Source organism: Alternaria atra (genome assembly GCF_907166805.1).
Source record: "Alternaria atra isolate CS162 genome assembly, contig: 29, whole genome shotgun sequence".
Classification (NCBI taxonomy): Eukaryota; Fungi; Ascomycota; class Dothideomycetes; order Pleosporales; family Pleosporaceae; genus Alternaria; species Alternaria atra.
This window is the reverse complement of record NW_025091327.1, coordinates 3,183,790-3,207,060: the sequence shown is the minus strand read 5'-3', so window position 1 is coordinate 3,207,060 and position 23,271 is coordinate 3,183,790. Positions and strand designations below refer to the sequence as shown.

General features: G+C 50.6%; 5 protein-coding genes across 5 annotated transcripts; 3 read left to right on the top strand and 2 right to left on the bottom strand.

Annotated features, from left to right (window-relative positions):
- Nucleotides 1–986: 986 nt before the first annotated feature.
- Nucleotides 987–2,865, top strand: ALTATR162_LOCUS9358 (uncharacterized protein; the record flags this gene model as incomplete). Its single annotated transcript, XM_043316991.1, has 7 exons — nt 987–1,112; nt 1,165–1,349; nt 1,402–1,481; nt 1,538–1,939; nt 1,994–2,162; nt 2,218–2,368; nt 2,419–2,865. 7 exons carry the CDS (start codon nt 987–989, stop codon nt 2,863–2,865), a joined length of 1,560 nt encoding a protein of 519 aa, XP_043172926.1.
- A 10,254-nt stretch (nt 2,866–13,119) lies between these two features.
- Nucleotides 13,120–13,455, bottom strand: ALTATR162_LOCUS9357 (uncharacterized protein; the record flags this gene model as incomplete). Its single annotated transcript, XM_043316990.1, has 1 exon — nt 13,120–13,455. One exon carries the CDS (start codon nt 13,453–13,455, stop codon nt 13,120–13,122), a length of 336 nt encoding a protein of 111 aa, XP_043172925.1.
- A 2,112-nt stretch (nt 13,456–15,567) lies between these two features.
- Nucleotides 15,568–16,158, top strand: ALTATR162_LOCUS9356 (uncharacterized protein; the record flags this gene model as incomplete). The annotated part of the gene is made up of 2 exons (XM_043316989.1): nt 15,568–15,908; nt 16,032–16,158. 2 exons carry the CDS (start codon nt 15,568–15,570, stop codon nt 16,156–16,158), a joined length of 468 nt encoding a protein of 155 aa, XP_043172924.1.
- A 554-nt stretch (nt 16,159–16,712) lies between these two features.
- Nucleotides 16,713–17,729, bottom strand: ALTATR162_LOCUS9355 (uncharacterized protein; the record flags this gene model as incomplete). The annotated part of the gene is made up of 1 exon (XM_043316988.1): nt 16,713–17,729. One exon carries the CDS (start codon nt 17,727–17,729, stop codon nt 16,713–16,715), a length of 1,017 nt encoding a protein of 338 aa, XP_043172923.1.
- A 3,998-nt stretch (nt 17,730–21,727) lies between these two features.
- Nucleotides 21,728–23,017, top strand: ALTATR162_LOCUS9354 (uncharacterized protein; the record flags this gene model as incomplete). Its single annotated transcript, XM_043316987.1, has 1 exon — nt 21,728–23,017. One exon carries the CDS (start codon nt 21,728–21,730, stop codon nt 23,015–23,017), a length of 1,290 nt encoding a protein of 429 aa, XP_043172922.1.
- Nucleotides 23,018–23,271: the final 254 nt, after the last annotated feature.

Here is a 23,271-nt window from a genome sequence, read left to right as displayed (position 1 = left end):
GTGATGGCGAAAATTAATGCCAAGGCTTGTCACATCGTCTAAGAGTACCTTGATGTGCATAAATAGGTAAACGGGCGGCTCTGTTCCCGACGCCGCGCACGGCCTGAAGTGAGGCCGATAAAAGTAGTGGAGTGATGATTGGAGCGATGGCCGAAGAGCGGTGATAGTGCGCCAAGACCTCAACAAGGTTACAGGCTCGAAGGGCCGGACTTAGTTCCCATAGAGGGCCGGGCCCGTGCCGTTGCTGTTCCCCCACCTGCACGGCCATGCTTCTTTCACGCCGCGCTAGATTAAAAGAAGACAAGAAACTCTGCGAACCGCAGCTAGTGACACCTTCATTAAATAAAATAGTCTGCGTGGCGACGGGCAAGCTACCGTGCCGCGCGCGCAGACGCGCCAATCCTTCGATTAGTACTCTGCTATCTCCTTCACTACTAGATTGCATCTTTCTAGCCTCGATGGTAGCAATCCATATGCTGCAAGGGAGAAAAGATGGGGGCCGTCCAGAGGCGATCTTAAGCAAGGAACTCCTCCTGTCAATGCACCTCAAGAGTGACATTCGAATGCAGCTTCGAAACCCAACGAACTGTTCCAGACACCTCGCGTCAATGCAGGCTTGCGGCGTGGGCATCCTGCAAGCTCCACTGCCTCCTTTGCGACTGGCGGGGTCTGCAGTGCGTCTGGAGCTTGACTACATGATTCAAGTTGGAATCCTGAAGTCCGCCAGGGGAGCTAGGAGTGGGGGCTCGTCCCTCCCCCGGGACACGGCACGTAAACAAGAAGTATACCGCGTTTCGCTTCGTAGATCTCAGGATCTAGGTTGCTTAACAAGAAGTCGGCTCTACATGTCGTCTGTGGTCAGCTCCGGAATAAAACCTCCGAGCCCCATATCCAGTGAAAATTCGTGATCACTTACAATGCTTCGCTCTTTGACGGTTTCCCACGACCACGACGCATTTCCGCATCCTCCTCCTCGTTCCCTCAATATGGACAAAGATGCGGCACTTGTCACGACAACTGTTCCAGATTACCACGATGGACTACACGAGAAGATGAACAAATCCAAACATGACACCCTCTCCTCTGGTTCCTCAAGTGGCGGCGGATTCCAGGTAAGTCCCACTGATCTGTTACTCGAGATCGGCCATCTGACTGCTGTTCCAGCGCTATATCAACCAACTCGCCATCAACAACTTTGGGTTCACACTCCAAGTAGCATGGGAGGCTGTTGGCCTCTCATTCCAACTTGCATGGCTGAATGGTGGTCCTGCCGCGCTCGTCTGGGGATCTATGATCGCTGGCATTGGCTCTACCCTTGTTGCTGCAGCTTTGGGAGAGATGGCCTCCATGTAACTGAGCTTTTAATTGTCGTACTTTTCGAGGTCGCTGACTCTGCCATAGGGATCCCACTGTAGGTGCACAGTACAGATGGTCGGCGCGCTTCGCTCCATTCGCTCCTGAATTCTGGGGGTTCATACAGGGTACGACCACTTCGAATTGCTGCTCCTCAAATGGTCAGAGCTAATAATTGGCATAGGTTGGATCACAGTCATTGCTTGGATTTGCAGCTGCGCCGGCGCCTTCTCCTTCATGTCCAATACTTTATCCGGCTTGATCATCTTCAACAGTCCAAATTACGAGCCTAAGGCCTGGCACTCGACGGTATTCCTGATCGCTTTCCTCATCGTTCCGCTGGTTCTCAACCTTTACTTGCGAAAGATCATCAATTATTTGGAAACAATCGGTGGCATCTTCCACGTAGTCTTCTTTGTTGCTATCATTGCGACACTCTGTACGCTTGCGAAGCGCAGTACGCCCGAGTACGTCTTCATGACCTTGCACACAGATGCTGGCTGGACCAACCCTGGTGTCGCATTCTCTATTGGCATGCTTGCTGTAGCATACCCTATCAGTAGTTTTGATGGTGTTCTACACATGAGTAAGTTGCACAACTCAGCTCAAGCTCCAATGCCAATGCTAATATAGTCCACAGTCGAGGAGACCAAAGAACCTCGTAAGCGGGTACCCAAAGCTATGATCTTAGCGACTTCTTTGAACGCAATTATGATGATCGCCTTTTGCATTTGCTTAATGTTCTGCATTGGAGATGAAGAGGCCGTCGCAAATTCAATCTTGCCGATTACGGAGGTCTTCTACTCTGCGTAAGTGACGCCATCTGGGAGGCGATACAGGTTCGGCACTGACATACTGCAATAGCACAGGGTCCAAGACAGCATCAACGGCAATGACGATTTTGATGGGGCTCCAACTCATGGTTGGCAACTTCAACATTGTTGCCTCCGTAGCTCGATTAGTCTGGCGATTCGCATCCGACAAGGGTCTTCCTTTCCACCAGCATTTCACCTACGTGAGTCTTACCCACGCTCAAAGCGATTAACTCAACTGACAAAGCTATAGATCCATCCGACACTCCAAGTGCCAATACCCGCACTGTTCCTAGTCGGCCTCATTTGTTGCCTCCTGTCGCTGATCAATCTCGGTTCGGCAGCCGCCTTCAATTCGCTCGTCTCCCTACCCACCATCGCGCTATACGTATCATACCTCGTCCCTATCACGCTCTTCACGGCTCGTCAGCTTGCCGGTAGACATCCGAAGTACGGGCCCTTTCAATTAGGCAGATGGAGCATTCCGGTCAAGCTTTGCGCCATTGTCTACTTGATATACGTTATTATCTTTGTTTCGTTCCCAGCATCCAGACCGGTGACAAGCTTAACTATGAACTATGCGCCACCGATTCTTATTGGATTTCTAGTCATTGCAATGGTAGATTGGTTTGCAAGGGGTCGCAAGAAGTTTGAGGTACCTACAGCCGCACTCGAAGACGCGGAGGAAGGGAGGCCGTAGGTGCGTATGTTGGAGGCTGTATGGTAACATAGTTTTAAGAAGCCACGCTCGAATTGGCAAAACCCAATAATAAAAGGTGGGAGATCTACATACTATGAATACGTAGGCTCGTTACCAACCCTTTCACCCTAATAATTTCACTCACAGTCACTCTCGCGCGGCAGATCTTCTATCTCTGCGACCTTGAGCTCAATCTTCACAATGTTCTCATTTTCCTCTAACAGATAGCTGGTCCGCTCTTCTGTGTGGCTCCAGACCTCTAAGGCCAGACGAAAACGCTGCCATGACGCTGCACCCAGGGATCGGTATGGAGGGAGGTGGAGACTCCACCTCTATTTCCATACCTCCATGGAGACTCCATACATTTTAAAGTTATTACTAATCAGGGTAGTGAAACGCCTAAGTGTTTCAAACAACACTTATTCTTATAGTAGATATAAAATTTGCTATTCGAGAGTCTATGATGGAGCAAACTGATGGATTGAAGTAGTACTATCTACTCTCCATTCCTACTACTACTGTCCGCGAGCGACTCTTCAAAGAGAGGTCCATAGTCGTCGTCAACGAACCCAAAGAGAGAAGGGAGATAATCGTCGTCCTCTCTTCTCCCTGCCATCCTTCGAGCTCACGATTTTCTCAAGCGGTACGCCGTATTTCCACCACCGTGCGCGCGTCTTGAACTGACGGGATGGTCCAACCATCCCGGCAAGGCCTGGATCCTCCCAGCGAACCTAAGAGTAGTTGAGCGGGGTTTGAGATACGGTTAGAACATCCTGTAGGACCTCTGAACTGTCGTCGTTGGTATGCTGGAGGTCTGTAGGGTAATGGACGTCTGCCGAGTCGAGCTCTGATAATCTTTCAGAGTCATCGTGAGGAACATCCGTCCGTTGCGACGAAGGTGGTAGAGAATTGCTTTGAAACTTGCCCCAGGGCTTCCGGCGTCGCTTACTCGACCGGCCATCAGTCCTGTTGAGAATTCTTAGGGCTTTGCGATGCCATTGTAGCAATGGATATATCAAAACAGGTTACTGATGGAGATATTGATGATGATGTTGATAGGAACTATGTCGCACGGTTGGGTGCGGTGTTGCAAGTACGAGAAATTATGAAGTGTGTATGTCTTGTATTGTTCTAGCATCATAGCTCAGCTTATATAGAGGTCATCGCACGGCGTTATTAGTAATAAGGTTCATGTTCCCGACAGCGCTTGGCCTGCGACACACCCCCTCAGATCTCACTTAGTCTCAGATGAGGTCTGATTGTCATCAGAGTTTGCCTCTTCGTGTCGATGCGCTGGATCAATCCGCGATGAGATATCAACCAGGCCTAAATGACGTACGAATTGAGAGTGCTTTTCTGCTGAGAGTGGTTTGGTGAAGCCATCCGAAAGCATTTCAGTCGTTGGAACCCATTGAACTGTGACTTTGCCGTCTCTGTAGACCTGCCTCAGCCATAGGCTATGGATGTCGACGTGCTTTAGCTTTGATGACGTTTGTGGTCTGTCCTTCTGGATCAGGCCTGTCGTCTGCTGGTTATCACAGAGTATGCGAGGTTGATGCTCGGGATCGAACTGTATCTGCTTGAACAGCCGGTATAGACCTATTGTCTCCTTCGCTGTGTGTGACAGCGAGAGTAGCTCAGCTTCAGTTGTTGACGTGGTTACAGTCTTCTGTTTAGACGACTGCCACATAATCGGTCCCTTGAACAGCTTCATGAGATAGCCCTGCGTGGATCTTCGAGTCTCTGGATCATCCGCGAACGATGCGTCGCTTGACAGCTGAAGTACCTCTTCATCGCGTGTCTCTACTTCAGTGGTATTTTCCACTGAGCCCAAGAACTCGATGGCATAGTACTTCGTGGCCTGGAGATATGCGAGAACTCGGTTCGCGTAACGCAGGTGCTCTGGTGAAGGGTTCATAGTGAACTGACTTAACTGGCTGGCTGCAAAAGACACATCGGGTCGTGATACGACTGCTGCGTACAGGATCGAGCCTACCTTTTCTTGCATCTCTGTGATCTGATGAAGTGTAGCTTGCCCTTCGTATTGCTGAGGACGATATGACGAGAGGAGAGGCGTTGTAGCCGTTCTTCCAGAGTCGTCTATGCCGAACTTGGTACAGATCTTCTCAATGTACCCGTGTTGGCTGATCCAGAGCTTCTTGTCTCTGGTGTTGCGGAGGATCCTGATGTTGAGGAAGGAGATTGCCTCGCTCAAATCCTTGATCCCGTATCTGCTGTTCAGTTTTAGCTTAAAATCGTTGATTAAGTGGATACTTTCCGGTTGTGCAACGACAAGCATATCATCTACATAGAGAAATAGGATGAGGCCGGTTTGGTTGCTGATGAGTATACATGGCTCATCTGGGCAATGATTAAATCCCAGACCCTCGAGGAACGAAACGAGTTCGTTGAACCAGAGTTTTGGTGATTTGCGCAGGCCATACAGCGCCTTTCGCAGCTTCCAGACTTTCCCTGACTGGCGGTACCCAGGTGGACAAGTGGTGTATATCTCCTCGTCCATGTCTGCATTGATGAAGGCATTCTTGAAGTCGATTTGATGACAAAGAAGCCCGAATGCGCAGACAAGAGCCATTAGGATACGAAAGCTGCGATATGCGCCAGTTGCTGCATATATGTCATCGGTGACCTGATGTTGTAGATCGCCTCTAACGCAGATCCGCGCTTTGTGACGAACGAGGTAGCCAGCGTCGTCAAACTTGTATGTGAACACCCATTTGAGTGGTAGTACTTGCTTGCCATCTGGATGGTCCACTAGTTCAAACGTTTTCTTCTCTTCGAGCGATGCAAGTTCGGCGTCTGCAGCATGCCGGAATCCCTTGCCTTCAGGATGTCGCTTCAGCTGATGCCAGAAGTCTGGTGGCGCAATAGGTCTTTCCGGTGTGTGCGAATAGACTGTGCTGCCGCGAAAGCGTGAGCCACTTGCTAACCGAGTCTAGCACGCTCTAGTCGAAGAGCATGAGCTTCGCGTCTTGCTCTCTTTTCTGTATATCGTTGCGTAGCATGTGTGTGGGAGGAATCAACGGCGTCTTGCCCTCTTTGCGACAGTCGGATCTTTCTTCCAGTACTGGTGCGCAAGTTTTGGAGAGCAGTTGCGTCGGTATTAGTGTCGCGCAGCGTTCTGTGCAGCTTCCTTTGCAAAACCTCCAGGGTAGAGCTGAGAGAAGACATCTCCTTTCGCGCGGGCCGCGGCGTCCTGTGCAACTCCCTTTAAAAAGAATCTCGCTCGTAACTCGTCAGTAATACAGTGATACTCTGCACCATAACATCGTAGCGCACTAATCTACCTAGGTACGCTTCGAACTGCGACTCCTCAAATACAAGGTTCAGCGAAGGAGCGCGGTAGTTGCTACTCCTATACATACCCTCACGTGACCCCGCCGCGCTTAGAAATTATACAAACCGTCGAAGAACGTTGCGAACCTCGACGCGAACTGCTGCGCACTACCTACACGGATACTTCCAGCTTGTACGATAGGCAAAACAGACAGGGTGAATTGAATCGCGGCCTCGAGTTTTCAAAAGGACGTGTAGTTGTGAAGCTGCAGTCACCAGAAGCTCACGTTCGCGACCGACGCAATTTTGGCTCAGATATCGCAATTTTGATAGTGTTCTTCAGAATCAGAGGCCAATTTCCTGACTTGGCTAGCCCTAACTGAGATCCCGGGCTCTGATATCTTCAGAACTGAGCTGAGGAAGCCTGAGTGAGGCCTGAGGCTTCGGCGGCTGCAGCGCCACAGCCTCGCCTCCTATCGCAAATAGGAGGCTTTTGACTATTCCGTAAGCTCGAAACCTCCGTGTAGGTAGTGCGCGGTTGTTGATATAGTGATTCGCGGCAGTTCCTCGATAGCAGAGATGCCAACAATCAAGTCAATCAATCAATTTGCTTGATCCCAGACCCAGCTGTGGTCCGTGACACCATGCACGCACCATAAGTGGGTCCGTGATCAAGCAAATTGATTGATTGACTTGATTGTTGGCATCTTTGCTCGATAGTGAGCGAGGTTGAGTTACGTGACATGTCCACCCTTTGTCTTTTGCGATATCTTTGCCTGATCTTACTGCTCGCTCTTCTCTGTCCGAGTTTCGTACTTCTTCTTCTTCTTCTTCTTCTTCTTCTTCTTCTCCTTCTGGAACTTAGTGTGCTTCCGCGTCATCTCTTCCACCTCGTTCCTCGACTTGCCGAAGTCCTCTTCTCCTCCTCCAGACCCTCTTTGCGTTCTCCTTCTGTGATGGGATAGACCCATGTGGAGCCTCGGCCTAGGACCTCGGTGCATTCGACAGGAAGACAGCGTTGCCACCAAGGCGTTGCCACTCAAGGCGTTGCCACTCAAGGCATTGCCACCCTGTTGCCACCCTGTTATCACACCGTTGCCACCCACGTATATAAGCCCTTACGGCACCCCAGATGGATCGCCATCGAATTCATCTGATACTTTCTTGCATCTACCCTCAGGGTCTTGCCCCTTACATTCCTCTTCCCTTGCTTCGCCTCCACTCTCACCTCCACTCTCACCTCGCTCTTACTTCCACTCTCATCTCCTCCGCATCCCCACTCCCGTCTCCTCCGCATCCCCACTCCCGCTCCCGCGCTCTTCTTCCGCTCTTTCTCCGCTCTTCCCTCGCTTCACCTCCACTCTCACCTTTCCTCTCACCTCCACTCTGACCTCCACTCTCATCTCCTCCGTATCCACTGTCTGATGCGACGCACTGTCTGATGCGATGCGCCGCTCCACTGCCTGATGCGACGGACTGCGACGCGCTGCTCAACTCTGATGCGATGGGCAGCTCCATTCTGATGCGATGCGCTGCTCAACTCTGATGCGATGGGCAGCTCCATTCTGATGCGATGCGCTGCTCAACTCTGATGCGACTCGCTGTTTCGATCAAGCGAGCGAATCAGAATGCGAGAAAAGCCGGTGAGGGGCGGCCGGGTTTAGCCATGTAACTCTATGTAGCTCTAGAAGGCGGATCCTTACGCTTAAAGACTAGAATATCAAGCTGCTGCCAGAATGGCAGAACGAGCCAGAGATAGTACACGAGCAGCTCGCTCACTTCTTTCGGTAGGTATCGGTGGATAATCTTCGTAGACCCAGTGATGTTGTAGCCCTTGTGGTAGGAGGCGACTGTGCTAACCAAGCCTTCTTCAATGAAGACACCACGGTGCTGTCCCTGCGCAGTGTTGCTATGCTGCAGTCCTATCAGCTCCGTGCCGCGCGGCGGCTGCCCACCTGTCATGTGGATGAGTAGGAGTAGCCGCTCGAGGAACTGGTCCACCTTCTCAAAGTACGTCTGCACCGCCTTCTTCTTCCACCGAAGCTGCGATTCTGGGCTCATAGCAAGCATCTCGTCCCTCAGCCAGTCGTTCTCAAGTACTCTATCAAGCAGCCATCTATCGCCGCCCTGCTTAAGCTCGTCCGCGTTCCGCTGATCCTTTAGGAGGTTCCAGCCCTTCTTCTCGTTGCTGTGGTTGTCTTGGAGGCGATAGAGCAGGACTTGTGGCACTACATCGTCGCGAGCCTCGTCAGGATGGAGAAGGAGCAAGTCTTCTAGCTCTTGCTGGGCTCTATCGACCTGAACAGCAATAAATTTGCGAAGCGCGTCCATGCTAAAGCCTGTGTCCTTGTACGTGACTGAGCTTCCGTCCTCTGACCAGGCGATGTAGCCAAGCGACGTCGTGTTGCTGACTACCTTTTTCGCGTACGATCGCAAGCGGCACGCCCAGTCAAAGGCTGACCGAGACCCTCGAACCATGAAGCGCTCCCTCATCTCATCTAGAATTTCTGACGGGTGTTCGACCTCGCCCTCTTCTGCAGCCACTACTGATCGCTGTACAACAAGCATCTGCGCCATTTTGATAAACTTGGAGAGATCAGGCGAATAGCTGAGTGGGCCACGAAAGACGCCACCAGGGTTCTCGTCGATGCCTAGGACAGCAAGAAAGCTTAACACCACGCTCTCAAAGTGGTCGCCGTTAAGCGTGTGTTCAAGTAGAGCGATGCATAGTTGCAGAGATGCTCTATCAAGGTCGCAGACTACTTCTCCCGCCCTATCTCCTTCTGTGGGCGATGATTCGCTTTCTTGTAGACGCTGGAGGGACAAGAGCTCTTGTACCAGGCAAAGGGCCCGATCAAGGTGAAATAGCTGGGCGTTGGTAAGCCTGTGCGGCAAGGAAATGCTCTGCGTTGGCTGGCTTGTTCGATACACAAAGCAGAGAAGGCGCTTCCAGAGACCCTTGTACGCGCGGAATGTGCTCTTCCCAAGCTTCACCATGAGCATACGATCGTGCTTCCCAGAACGGCCAGCAATGAAGCTGTTAATTTGTGCCTGGTCAAAAACGCTGATTTTGTCCTCGCGGATAGACTGATGTGCGTGCTCAATAAGGCGCTCGAAACTCTCTCCAATGACGACAAGAGCGGGCTCGGTGATCGGGTTAGCTACATATGCCAGCGGCGCGACGTCAGCCATGTTCAGGCCGTTGAAATAGCGCGGCCACCTAGTCATCTCAAGCCACGGTGATACTTCAGTCTTCGAGACCTGACTGCTGTAGACCTGCGCTCTGGCGTCTTGCTCGTGGTTCCCTGCCGTGAGCTGCTCGTCAATCAAGGCTCGGTAGACGTCGGCATGTCCTCTTGGTCTACTCTTCACCAGCTCTTGCACTTAATCTGGGACCTTTACTAAAAAGAAAGAGCTCTGCGCGCCAGTAACGAAGAAGCGTTGGCAGTAGACCTCTTGAAATATAGGCCCTTTGTCTTCTTCTGGTATGTCTGCTATTCTTGAGGGTCTCCCCCCCTTCCGTGGCAGCAGTCGATGTTAGTTAAAGTGTGTGCTCATCTGTTTTAGCGCTAACTTAGTTCGTAACCGTATAAACTTGCAGCAAGTACACTGGTAGCCGCGATAGAGTCTAAGCTCTGGGATTGGCGAATCTGTTGCTAGTGGCATAGGAATAGTGGTAGTTGCTGGATTAAGGAGGTGGTATTGGTCAAGGAGATAGTTTGCGAGCAGGTCAGCTGGCTTTCGTAATGGAGAGGGTAGTAAGGAATTAATAGCAGCATAACGCGCATCGTTAAGGTGGTGAACTCTAATGTGGGTGGCAAGAGTAGTAGGCGGAACAGCATAGCCGCATGGCTTGCACAGCAGTACGCTAGAGGGCGCATAGAAAGTAAACAAATCCATAGTTAGGGACTGTACAGTAACTGCAGTAGTAGCGGCAAGCAGTAGAAAGCAAGGAAGAGAGATATCAGCAATATAATACGCGTTCTTAGTAGATAGCAGCGGCTTGTTGACAGAAGAAACGCGTACGCGTTGCGTGCTAGTCGACGCGGGTCTATTGTTGTTGTTGCTGTTTGGCGCCGAAGTAGGATCGAGGTGAAAGCGCATGGGTGTCTCCCACTACCGCAGGTGATTGGCTGAAAACGCCATTGAGGGCTTGATGGCCATGGTCATACAGTGCCTCGCCAAAAGTCTGTTCGCGCTAAACGCACGGGCCACGAACTCAGAAAATCTCATAGATTTCAACTCAACGCAACTCTAACAAAAGAGCTCCAAATAAAATTCTGAAACGACAGAAATGATAGTAATTGCCTCAATATCGTGTCTGGTACCCTCTTGCTTGGAGAACTGCATTAATACGTCGCGGCATAGACGTAATGAGGCTGCGCACCAGTTTTTCGGGTATAACAGCCCACGCCTCCTTCAAGCCCATCTCAAACTCAGCCCACTCACTTTCTGAGCCTCCCATATGATCGAGATGAGGTTTGCGCTTATGGAGCTCCTTTTTAAGACTCCACCACAAGTGTACTATTGGGTTGAGGTCGGGTGAGTATGGTGGCCAATCGATAGTATGAACACCATGAAGCTCTAACCACTCCCTCGAGTGATAGGCAGTGTGTATTGGTGCGTTATCCTGCATAAACAACTCGCCTGGTCTGTAGTAATCGCGGAGTCCTTCCTCGAGAGCCCTAGTGTAGCTGAGGCTTGTATACCCGTTGCGCTTTGCTGATGCGTCGCGGGTCATGATTACTAGAGGACTACGCCCAATTCTACCCTCTGGAGTCATCCAAATTGAGGCCCAAACCATGCGAGCTGGCTGCTGGCTAGTCTCCTTCTCCTCTACCATCTCATGCCTCCATTTGTTCGCTGGTAAACGCCAAACCCAGCAAGGATTGCGGCCAGATCCGCGGGCAATGCTGCACTCATCGCTGAACTTTAGAGTAGTACGATCCCAGTCGAAACTAGCCCATTGTAGAGCCCATTCACGGCGAAGTTTGGCAGTAGTTGCGTTGATTTAAGGCCTCCGGGCGGCTCTGTACTTGGAGTAGTTTGTACTTGCAAGTGCGCGGGCGATAGTTCGAAATGAAACTGGTGGTGTCGTCCCATCACCGTCAAGGCCCGCGGCTGTACGGAGAGCGCTGTACTCGATTGTAGGATCTTTCTTTACGATGATAAGAAGCCGACGATGATCTCTACTAGTTAAAATAGGTGGGCGGCCCATACGATCGTTCTTGGTGTGGTAGGCAGTCGATTTCCATCGCGCGATAATCTTCTGTACAGCGCGTTGTGTACAACCGAGTGTCTCACTGATTTCGCGCGTCGATAGACCAGCGTCAACCTGGGCTAAGATATATACACGTTGCGCTTCTGATAATTCACCTCCAGGCATTCGATTGCCCGAAATTTCAGTGCCAAAAGACGTCATATTGATGGAGTTGTGTGGTGTTGCAGAAGATACCCGTCTTGTGATCTCATGTTGTTCTTGGGCCCGTGCGTTTAGCGCGAACAGACTTTTGGCTTAGTACTGTATATAGATCGCTACGTAGCCTAGCCTAGATCTCTATCGAATACAACTACAATATACCTGTGCGATAGCTCCCTGAGCGTAGCCCCTTACACTATGTCGCACGGTTGGGTGCGGATGTTGTGGACAGAATAATAAGGAGAGAGTGTATGTGTTGTATTGTTTGTAGCACCCTAGCTCAGCTTATATGGAGGTGATCGCACGGCGTTATTAATAATAAGGTTCATGTTCCCGACAGCGCTTGGCCTGCGACACACCCCCTCAGATCTCACTCAGTCTCAGATGAGGTCTGATTGTCATCAGAGTTTGCCTCTTCGTGTCGATGCGCTGGATCAATCCGCGATGAGATATCAACCAGGCCTAAATGACGTACGAATTGAGAGTGCTTTCCTGCTGAGAGTGGTTTGGTGAAGCCATCCGAAAGCATTTCAGTCGTTGGAACCCATTGAACTGTAACGATACCGTCTCTGTAGACCTGCCTCAGCCATAGGCTATGGATGTTGACGTGCTTTAGCTTTGATGACGTTTGTGGTCTGCCCTTCTGGATCAGGCCTGTCGCCTGCTGGTTATCACAGAGTATGCGAGGTTGATGCTCGGTGTAAGAGGCTGAAGCCTTGGTTAGTAGTACTTGGCCTGTGGCCTTCGTTATAGCTGGTTGGGATAGGCTGCAACCCTCGGAGCGTTGTCGGGGCTTCATCGGCGCTCCACGGACCCTTAGAAGTTTCTCGAACCTAGCACTACGTGATACATAGACTCAGCGCAAGCGTAGTGTAGCTTCTCTATCGAATTCATTACTGTTATACCTTGCACTTATGGTCAACCCATCGCACCCTTACAGCACGGACACGGTAGCAGGCTACGCGCAGAGATTACTGCTACAATATCTCAATCGAAAAGGGGCCGCCCTCAATGGTCTAGATCGACATGTTTGAATATACTCGTAGCATACTGGTGTCACCTGTGTGTAATGTTCCACTCCATGCTGCTGAAGGTAGGATGGTCTATTGCGTGGGAAGGTTTGGTCAGAGAATCCACTCTTTCACTTGGGTACTCATATAGCTGTTCCATGTGTTAATTTTGCTATCCTCACAATCTTCTACTGCTCCAACAAAACACTTCGTTTCAGAAGTTGATCGAGTGTCGGCCACAGTCCAGCTCTTTTTCAACAGCCTCTTGATCTTCCATTGTTCTCCCCGTTTCCTTCTGCCGATCACAGCAGTCACCCTTTCTGCTTTCTGTCGCTCTATACGTATCCGTTCTGACCCGACCACCTGAATGAGGATCGTGTATCGACCCGCGACTGTCAAGGAACCGTAGTCCCGACATATCTCGACACATTCCGTCAAATCTATCGTCGCAACCCAATACCAGAGGGTTCACAGATCCTGATAGAATAAAGTTAGTGATATGCTTATATTTACGCAGGTGTGTAGTGAAACTCAACCATAATTTGTTTCCTGCGACTGGGGCTTCTCCTTGCCAACTAGAGAATCAACACCGTAGGTGACATCAACGTCTTCGTAAACGTCAGAGCCTTCAGACTCGTTCAGAGAAGCGTAAAGCTCGTCTCCTGGCAGGGCCTCTTCTTTGCTGTCGTGGATCATTGACACAGCCATCATTGAATGTAGCAGCAACATGTTTTGATCGAGGGTGTTGCAGAGGAGGGCCAAACGCCGTAGGTCATCTTGTGTCTGACTTGAGGTGACGCGCAATTTGTTGGAGGTGACAGCAACAATATGCCACAGCTCGTTCATGCTCGTTGACGTGGTGCCCATAGTAGAAGATAACATAAGCAACCGTGCTTCCTGTACCAAGATTGGCGGGAAGCAACAATGTACTCAAGAAGCTGTATGATGATGGAGTTTCTTCTAATAGGAAATCTTCGCGGTTTATATCCCTTCATGGTTCCCATCGGTAGAACTAATCATGAAGTACATCTCTGTCCTTTAGGCCACAGGAAGTCGCATCGTTCTTAACCGCAGTGACGAAAAAAATGTCCGTGATGCCTCTCACACTCTTGGGTCGAACGATGCTCACGTTATCTCGGCAGCTTCCGCAGCTTCTAGTGGCTGTTGGGGCATGTGTGCGCTTCTCTACCAAACTTTGTCACACGAGCCGGCACTCCCCTAACTCTAATCAAATTCTCACATGCTTCGTCTCAAATGTAGTTCTAGCTAATCGCCATGGATGGAAGTCTAGACCTCGCCACAGCCGCCGAAGGAATTTCGGCGATCAGGTGTTGGCTCACAAGCATACGAACGCTTCGTTACCACTGCGGTGCAATGTCCTTGTGAATAATAAGCCAAAGCTCGGCTACTTCAAACAATATAAAGATGGCTCGAAGATCCCGTTTGATAACAATCTGGCAGAACTGGACTGTGTGCTCGTAACTGTCAAAATTACAAACGGGGACAGAAGCGCGTGGCCCACCATTGGCGGTAATGTCTGTAATGGTTTGTGTTCAACACCTTGTAAGCCGCCACGCGACAGTCTCCACCTACACTAGTTATGCCTGATACCATAGTACGAAGATCAAAGTGACCCATTGAGTTGGAAATACGGCGATGACGTCATGGTGTTCATTAGTGGACCATCCGGCGAGGGGTTCATGGTAGAGACGTCATCTCCCTTATTATACAATGATTTCGCGTCAACAAGGTTGTTCACTGCCTACGACGCAATGGCGCACAAGCCCAACCCAACGCGAGATGACAGCCTCTCCTCAGCTTAATTCCAGATTGTATCACAGGTGGGTCGGGGACAAGCTCACGCAGTCGTCGATATGGATGGGCATTAGCGCCCCTGACCAGTTACTGGTCTTGCAAACGCAAAGGCGTGACGGATGCGCCATTATAGATGAGTTTTCAGGTTAGAGCTGGCGCACGTTTGATTCGTGGACGTCGGTGTCGTTAACCGGGTCGAGTGCGACAAAGAACTGCTATGGGTGGTTTGCAAAATACCTGCCGCACTACCGGTATCTTAGTCTAGCAGGTATAATTTTCGCGGCCAATGCAAGCTACATGTTCGTTAACCCCTTTGCACTTGGCCTCAACAAGCTTTCACGGTATAAGCTTTTCTTTTCCGATGTCATCTAGCTGACCTAATGCATCCATCTCTAAGATACTTAGATATTTGTCTAGTGGCGGCCTGGCATGATACTGGCATTGCATGCACTGTATCAATAGGCGCAATGTAGTAGAGGGTACGAGTAACAAGACGCCATCTCAACACACGGACTTTTCGAAACATGTTTCTGAAAAAGTCTTACTGATAGTTACGACTGTTTATCTACAGTAGCGAGGCCTCTCGGTCACGTCTAGCGCAAAGAACGGTGCCTCCGCATCGCAAGTCATATCTGGACTTTGTATTTGTAAACGTATCTCGAAGCCAATCATAGCCGTCAGCACATATTCTTTCTTCTTTCGATTCTCCTTGCTATTGTGTTTAGTTGGCAAAAATGCTGGTTCAGCATTATGAAGCATTCGGCGTTTCTTCTGCCGGATACCCCCGGAAGCACGTTGCTTTTGCTTCGTCAGTGAGAAGTGTCTCCCGAACGCCAGATAGGGCAATGATGGGTTCCGCGGGGAAATCAGTACGGCGATCTCTGTTTCCATGTTCCTGCGTCGAAGGCGGGGTGAAGTATACCCAGGCGATGGAAGGGCTTTTCTCGTTGAAGCTTATGACAGTCGTGACGCGAATGTGAGGAGCTCCTCGTGCATGGACTTACGTCTAGTCTGAAATGCGATGGATATAAGAAAGGTGGAAAAGTACCTTCGTTAATCTCCATCAGACAACAGCTTCCTCACCTAGCAGTCAATCAATCCATCATCTACACAGTCGTTCCATCGCATCCGTTTTTCTCACCAACAACCTCCGTACGTACCAAAATGCGTTTTACTACTCTCGCTTCCCTCCTGTTCACCGCCGGTGGTCTCATTAACGCCGCACCTCTCGAATCCCGCCAGGACAACTGTCCAGTCACTACTACTGGCGATTGGACTTGGAAGATCACTAAGTTCACTGGGCGTCGCCCTGAGGGGAACTACTACAGTGTGCTCTCCTTTCATATCACGGCCACCAACGAGGGCGGTTGGCTTGACTTCGATTGCTCGGCCAGTGCTGCTTGGCTCCAAGACGACGTGTTCTTGACATGTGGTCCTAACAGCGGTATAAGCTTTGCGTTCCAGAGCCAATATAACGGTCTAATCGTGAGGCACGGAAACACCCTGTGAGCCATTCCGATTTATCAGCCTGAACATGTGACCCTTTTCGATGAGAATGATGTGCATCAACAATTCATGCGCGAAGGGAGGGGTTACGAGGGACAAGAGTGTGCTAACAATCCTTGTAGCAATCCTAAGATCGGTACCGCTACTATTCCGACTGTTTGTCGCGCTGGTGGGGACGGCCCTAATGATCAGGTCTGTGAAGGTGTCGCGGACAGATATGTCTCGCTCGTCGACCTTCCCAACCTTTGAGAACATGTGATTTATGAAGAGTAAGCGGCTCCCAACTGTATGCAGTTAGCTTAGCTACAGTACTACCGTGTATGTGCGGGTACCGTGCCTAGACGGATGTTGTCGCACGGTTGGGTGCGGGTATTGTAGACAGAATAGTTAGAAGAGTGTGTATGTCTTGTATTGTTCTAGCATCATAGCTCAGCTTATATGGAGGTCATCGCACGGCGTTATTAGTAATAAGGTTCATGTTCCCGACAGCGCTTGGCCTGCGACAATAACTCTTGTATGTAGCTCTATAGCCTCATTTTTGTGATGCCTGTAAGGGCGTCGGAGTGATCGTTGGTTGACTCCGATCGTTGGGTGCACGGACACGGTAACGGCGGCCAGCCCCCTATCACCATCGCCCGAAAGTCATGGCATGGAGGCACCTTTCAACAGTAGAGATGTCTGCTTTACGCATATATACAAAGTATGTCTGGTCCAAGCTCGTTGTGACATCGCTAATGTGTCAAATCATATGGAATTGAGATTGTTCGAATGTTTCTCCTCTTGACCCCACTCGCATGATGACATCAGCGCGTATTGCCTTTTCCACCGCCCCAGCCAGCGAGAGCCCATATGCCTTTGACAACCGCATCCTCTCTGTCGTGACCTCGCAGACTCATCTTGCCCTTTTCCAGTTGATACCTTCGTAGTTCGTCATACACTCCCACCAAAACATCCTCGAGCCCATCACCCGGCTTGCCCTTCCAAGCAGCTCCGCCACCACCAATCTTCGTACAACAACGTTCAACCACCAGGTTCATGACCTCATGGCGCTTGGTTGGGTACGGCCTTGGCGCAGGAAAATGTGCGATACTCTGGCTGATAAGCACGGTATAGAGGTACAGTAAGGGGAAGTAGGGAGACTCGGTTTGGTGAGAAGCTTCGATGATGTAGCGCCACGATATGTCTTCTTCCCCGATAGGTAAGCAGGCGTTTGCGCGCCATACCAGTTTGTTTGCGCGCGGATTCGTGGTTAGCCATTTCGGTAGTACAGAACCTGCGCTGGCCATTAAACGCGCAAGTCGAACCAGCGGGATTGCAAGACCAGTCGCTATATCTGGGCGGCCTAAGGAGTCCCAAGATGCGGCGACGAGATTATAACAATCCAGGAGAGAGTCTTGCCGCCGATCGTCGGGCGCGTTGGTACGGTGTGCGGTGTTGATGAGGGCGGGGATGATGGCTTGGTCGAGGATGGAAGTCACTGTGAAGGCACCGCTGGGCTGTCGCTGCCAGAGTATCTCTAAGCCAGACCATATCTTCATCATGAAGGTATGAAGACGCTCGGGCGGCTGGTCGCATAATGTTTTCCAAATGGAGGCCGCGTCGAAGGATGCCCGTGGGTTTGGCTTGGGAACTACTACATAACGGCAAGTTGGACAAGCATTCATGTTTCCCCTGCCGCCTTTGAGCCACTTCTTGATGCACTCATGACCAAATATATGCTTGCAGGGAAGTGCCACAGGCTGATGGGTTGCGTTGAAGTGCTCGGTGCAGATGTTGCAAGTGTCTGCAGGATGCAGTTGCGTATTGAGGAAGTTGTCCATGACTGTTCGACCGAGGGTTGCGAGTTGGTAGAAACCGATTCGAGCGACTAGATGCTCAGAGCTTGCAGTTAGTAGACATGTTTGTGGAAATGCATCAGATGGGTGAATCTGTTTGCAGTGAATGAGTGATTGTGAAGGGACAAAGGCATAGAAGTTTGCGACTTCACTGCTTTCTATCGTGTGAATTCGAGACTCAATTGTAGTAGCTAACTCGTAAGAAAGTAGCCTCTGACTTTGGAAGGGACGTTTGCTGTGAAGAGGAAGCTGGTCATCTGCACTGGAGACCAACGGCGCTTTCAACCGTCTCTCACAGAGGTCGCTCTCAATACAGGTAATGGCTGGATGTGTGTCGTCTCCCAATGGTAGTCCGTCATCCCATCGGTCAGGCCATCCCCGACATGTTCGATCGCCTTGTTGCGGTCCGATCCAGTGCCCCAAGATGGATGATTGGCTGACGGCTGTTCCGCCGCGAAGTAACATTAATTTCTTTTAGGTTCTACGGAACGCAACGGCGTCATGTAGCGGCCGAAAGAAGCAAGCGAGGTTTAGCGACAGGTCTGTCAATTCGGCGAACAAGGCCCAAGCGCGGCCCGTCCCCCACATTTGATCTTCGGACTGCAGTATCGCGATACTCAGCCCTTGTGGTCTACCCGGGCTTGGCATCACCTATCCAACAACATGGCCCACCAAGCGAGACCATGTTCGTCTGGCGCTACCGAGGATCACCATTGCATATAGCGATGCCGCATCTGATCTGTCTTAGGTGGTGCTTGAACGAGCTGAACGCTCGCGACGGCTTACTCCACCTCCGAAGTCGCCGACAACCTACTGAACAGGTCCCAACTATCCCATGTGCGGATTAGAGCTGCTGCATGTGCCTTTCCGGTACCAGTGAAGCGTATGGAACGGCATTTTGGATGGCTCCTCCAGTTCACCAGATGCTTTGAGAATGTTGCGTCATTGCACGAGTATCTCTTGCAGCAGCAAGCCGCGAGCAGCTCGTCTGTGCGATGAGCTGACTATGCCAATGGAAGTATGGATGTGCTGCCTAAGGTGCGCTACCTTAGTGCGTTGGCATGGGTGCTGGTTGACGACATTGACAGCATAACCATCACTCCCACTCAGATCCTCTACGTCTTTTTGCACCTCAACCATCTCCTCACCCTTATTAGTGCTTGACATTATCATAATGGCCGGCACATTCGCAACCAACTCCGAAATCACGCCCGAGACTCACTATCATGAAGCTCAAGGCTAGTGGACTCCGAAATGTCTTTTCCGAGCCTTCCTCACCCACAGGCAACCGGTCTTTCTCATTCGGAAGTCAAGCCAATGGTGCCAGTCACAGCTTATCGCTGACACGTCGTTCGACTCACCAGGCTAGCTCATTGTCTCGCCGCGCAAGCACCTTCCTCCAATCACATCGTACTCTCTTGACTCCTGCTCCTCTGGGCTGGCGTTGCTGAACCTTTTGAATATAGCGTTGGGTTCAAGCGGAGGTATACCAGTAGACTGGTCAACAAACAAACAGATCTACAGTTTGAATACCCAAACAAGCTAGTTTCCGTCCGGGATTTCCTGTCTAAGTATTCAAACTGTAGATCTGTTTGTTTGTTGACCAGTCTATATACCAGTAGCTTCAAACGAATTGAGTATCGTCGCTTCTTTAAAGGAGCTTGCCCATGCCTTCCAGAACAGGGGGAAGAAGTCACCCTTCTTGATAGGAAGCAGCCCCTGGCTCCTCTCAAGAAAAGCGGACAGCTCGTTGGAGTAGGCCTGTGAGAGAGGCTTGAACAAGCACACATCAAGCGGCTGCAACGTGTGCGTCGAATGGGGAGGAAATATAGCTAGGTGTATCTTGTGTTGATCACAATACTCGATAAACTCTGAGGTAATGTGAGATCCATGGCCATCAAAGATAAGTAGCCGGTAAGACCGTCGAGCTTTCACCTTGCTGTAGCGATCAAACACCTGTTCGACCCAGGCAAGACCTATATCGTTGTTTGTCCAGCCCGATTGTGATGAAGTAACGTGTACGGAGTGCTCTCCTGGTTTAATTTCCTCTATCCAGCTTGATTGTACATTACCGGAAGCTGACTGAAAGACGAGGTTTGGCGGCAAGTATGATCCATCTGCACACACACAAGCCAGAAGGCTAATCCACTCGCGATTACCATCTTGGATGGCCACTCCAACCTCCCTCCTCTCCCACATCCGTCTGCTGAATACTCGTTTTCAGCGGCTGGTGATACCAATCAGAAAGCCCTTCTCGTCCATATTGTATGTGTGACGAGGCTCGACATCATATTCAGCAAGTTTGGTACGCAAAAGGTTAAAATACAGGCTGTGTTTAATCCGTGAGTCAGCTTGGTGGCGATTGCGATCCATACCGACGGCCCGTTTGGAGATATGTTGGTCGCTGTTCCGCTTCAGGAAGCGGGTAACCCAGCTCTCACTGATAGGTTTCTTGGCTACTGTTGACGCATAGTTTTGTACTAGCAGCCTTGTATGAGGTACACCTCGCTTTGTAAGCTTGATACTATATCGTACAAGCTCCCGCACCTGTTGTGGGTCGAGTTTTCGTCGGCTGAGTCCCTCGCTTGTACGCGACGCTTGAACAGCTTAATGCCTTCGCGATAGCGTAGTGTGATTAACACCAAACTGGTTTGCTATATCCTTGTAGCGAAAAGGTTCTCCAGACGGCAGACATTCTATTGCTGTAATAGCGTCATCAATTGGGCTCAAAGGGGTGGACTTATGTGGGGTTGAAGTTTTGGGGTGGTTGGTGCCCCGCGCTCGTTGAGTGCACGGACACGGTAGTGGGTGCGCGCGATTTCTGGTTAGTCACGGTACCGGTAAGCTGCTAACTGGCAAGCACATGGCGTGATACAAGCGTTCTTGGTGCAAGCTAGCCAGTCGGCTACTTTCCTCCATAACCCTACTCTGCTACACTGATCTACAAGCTACATCCTGCACTCCGCCCATCCCCATTATCTCTCTGTGCCTCCACCAGTTGGAATGGTCGGGATGAGTATCGACCTAAGCTGGCTCAAGCCATCACCCGATGTCGTTTCGGACAACCTTGCCAGCCTCTAACATGTGCTTGTATGCGGGCTGATGTGATCTTCGAGGAAGCGCTGTAGATTGATACTGGGTGTCGTTTGCTGAAAGTTGCATTTTCTTCCATTGCCTTTACAGTGAAACTAAGCCTGGGTTTATGCAGAATGAGTCTGTGTTGCGTCAGTGAAGCGTCGCAGTTGAAAGTGAACGGATGCAGGATCTTGGTGGGATAGGTGGGATGGTACGCCCGCTCATGATGTACGTAACTATACTATGTAACCAAAGACTGCGTATGCTGTACTTCTATAGCGGCCTGATGTGCTCATGCGGAGACTGTTCACAGCAGCATTGATTATGGGTAGAGCGGCGAGCACTGCGAAAAGAATAGATCGCATGACGGTAAATGAGGTATTAAGATTAATTCGTAGGATTGTTTACAATATGGGATACAAGGTGCAACAGGTCGAACAAAAGGGGGGGCTGCCAGACAGTGTCCAACGAAGGAGAGAATGAGAGACGGCCATGTACGACATTGAGATCCGCGACCAGCATAGGCTTGTAAGTCCAACAAATTGTGCTAACTCGTAGTCGATTGACATTGACGTGCCGCGTTTCGACAGGGTTTCGTATGCACGATCCCGGTCCGTGCGCCACCATACGTTAGATGTGCTCGGCCTACCCAACTTTGATATCTTGCTTTGGCGTCGACCACCCTACGCTATCATATTCCTTTTCATGTAGTACGAGGCATATGCCCGTCTCTTTCCGATAGTTGAGCTGAGATTCTAATACACATCGCTCCATTTATCGCCCCAGGTATCGCCCCAGGTAGCAAACGCACGCCTACTTTCGACACAGAGTGTAGCACAGAAGATCCGGCATTAAGTTGGTATAACACCATTTCTGTAGAGAAGAGTTAGCGGGGTATTCTCGTCACGATGACATCAAAGCCGTCATCACTAGGACCCAATGCAACACAGGCAACACAGGCAACACAGGCAACACAGGCAACACCGGCAAAGCAGGCACGATCCAAGAAGGCTGCCACTCCAGGCCACACTAAACAAGGAAGAGGATCAGCAGGCGGATTGATGTTACCAAAACAATCGCCAGGAAAAGCTCCAGTGTCATCGACAAAGAAGGTTGCAGCGGCACCAAGTACAGATGACGTTACCACAGCGGGCATAAAGACACAGAAAAAGAAATCTAGAAATTTGAACAAGGAGCCCACGTCCACATCCGCAGACACTGCAAAGTCTACTACCACGAGCAAAACTTCAGCAGACAACCCCTCGGCTTCTGAGTTGGATGCTCTCAAGTCTCGCGTCAGAGGCTTGGAAGCTAAAGTCGAAGAGCTCTACAAGGTAGGTGCTATTCCCGACATCCGACCCGGTCGCTCGCCTCGTCGACGAGGAAAGGGTCGGAAAGCCTCTTCTGCAGCGCCGGTTCCCATGCCCAGTACTACAGCCAACGAGAGCACTGCCGGAGTGCAGGAACTCGACGACAAAGATGAAGAAGAAGCAGACGAAGAACTCGTGCGTTTCGAAGGCGAACTAGAAGTCGCAAGACAAGACTTGGAATATTATCACTCCCGAACCAGACGTACCATATCAGGTGACACAAAAGGTATCGAAGAGATAGATAGGAGTGCATCAGGAGTAAGCAGCAGCAGCGGTGGTGGTGGAGCAGATCGACAAGTCACCCTGTCAGGCAGCTACTGTATCCCCATCCCCACAAACGTCAATCTCGAAGACATCAAGACCATAAAATCAGGTGTCTCGGCCGCCCAAAACGTAGCGCGATCTTCCCTCGAACAACGACGCGCCGCTGCTGCTGAGAATAACCCTTCATCACCGCATTCTAGCGCCAAGGCTACAAAGGTGCCTGCGTACAAGTTCACCACCGCTCAGCCCAAGCCAAAAAGGAGCATGAGTTCGAATATGGAGATTGTAGTGGATAATAGTGATGGCAAGCAGAGCTGGAGCGAGTGGATCGGGGGATATAGTATGGCTATTACGAGGGCGGTTAGTAAGATCGAACATGAGGTTGCTGTCGAGGCGCAGAGGAGTGGTGATGGCATTAGTGGTGGAGGAGGAAGTGGGAGTGGGAATATACCTACAGCGGGTGCGAGGAGAATGAGTGCGCCTACGTCTAAGAAGGCGGCGGTGAAGAGACCGGCTGCTACGGCTACGTTGAGTGGCGAGCAGGTTCATGGGTTGATGATTTAGATGGGGAAAGTCGTGTACGATATAAATTTAGATCTACTAGGATCATTTGGGTTTGGCGTAGAAAAACAAGGGCGCAAGTATGGAATATGATTTGATCATCTCTATTATTCAAATCATTTGAAATTGCACCAACAAGCACTACCACCTATGGTGCCCACATGCCCTGGAAGCAACTGACCTAGGTATGCGCACCATCTCTCGCACCATTTCCTTGTCCACTAACACCACCATCTCCGTCCGCTACCGCTTGTTCC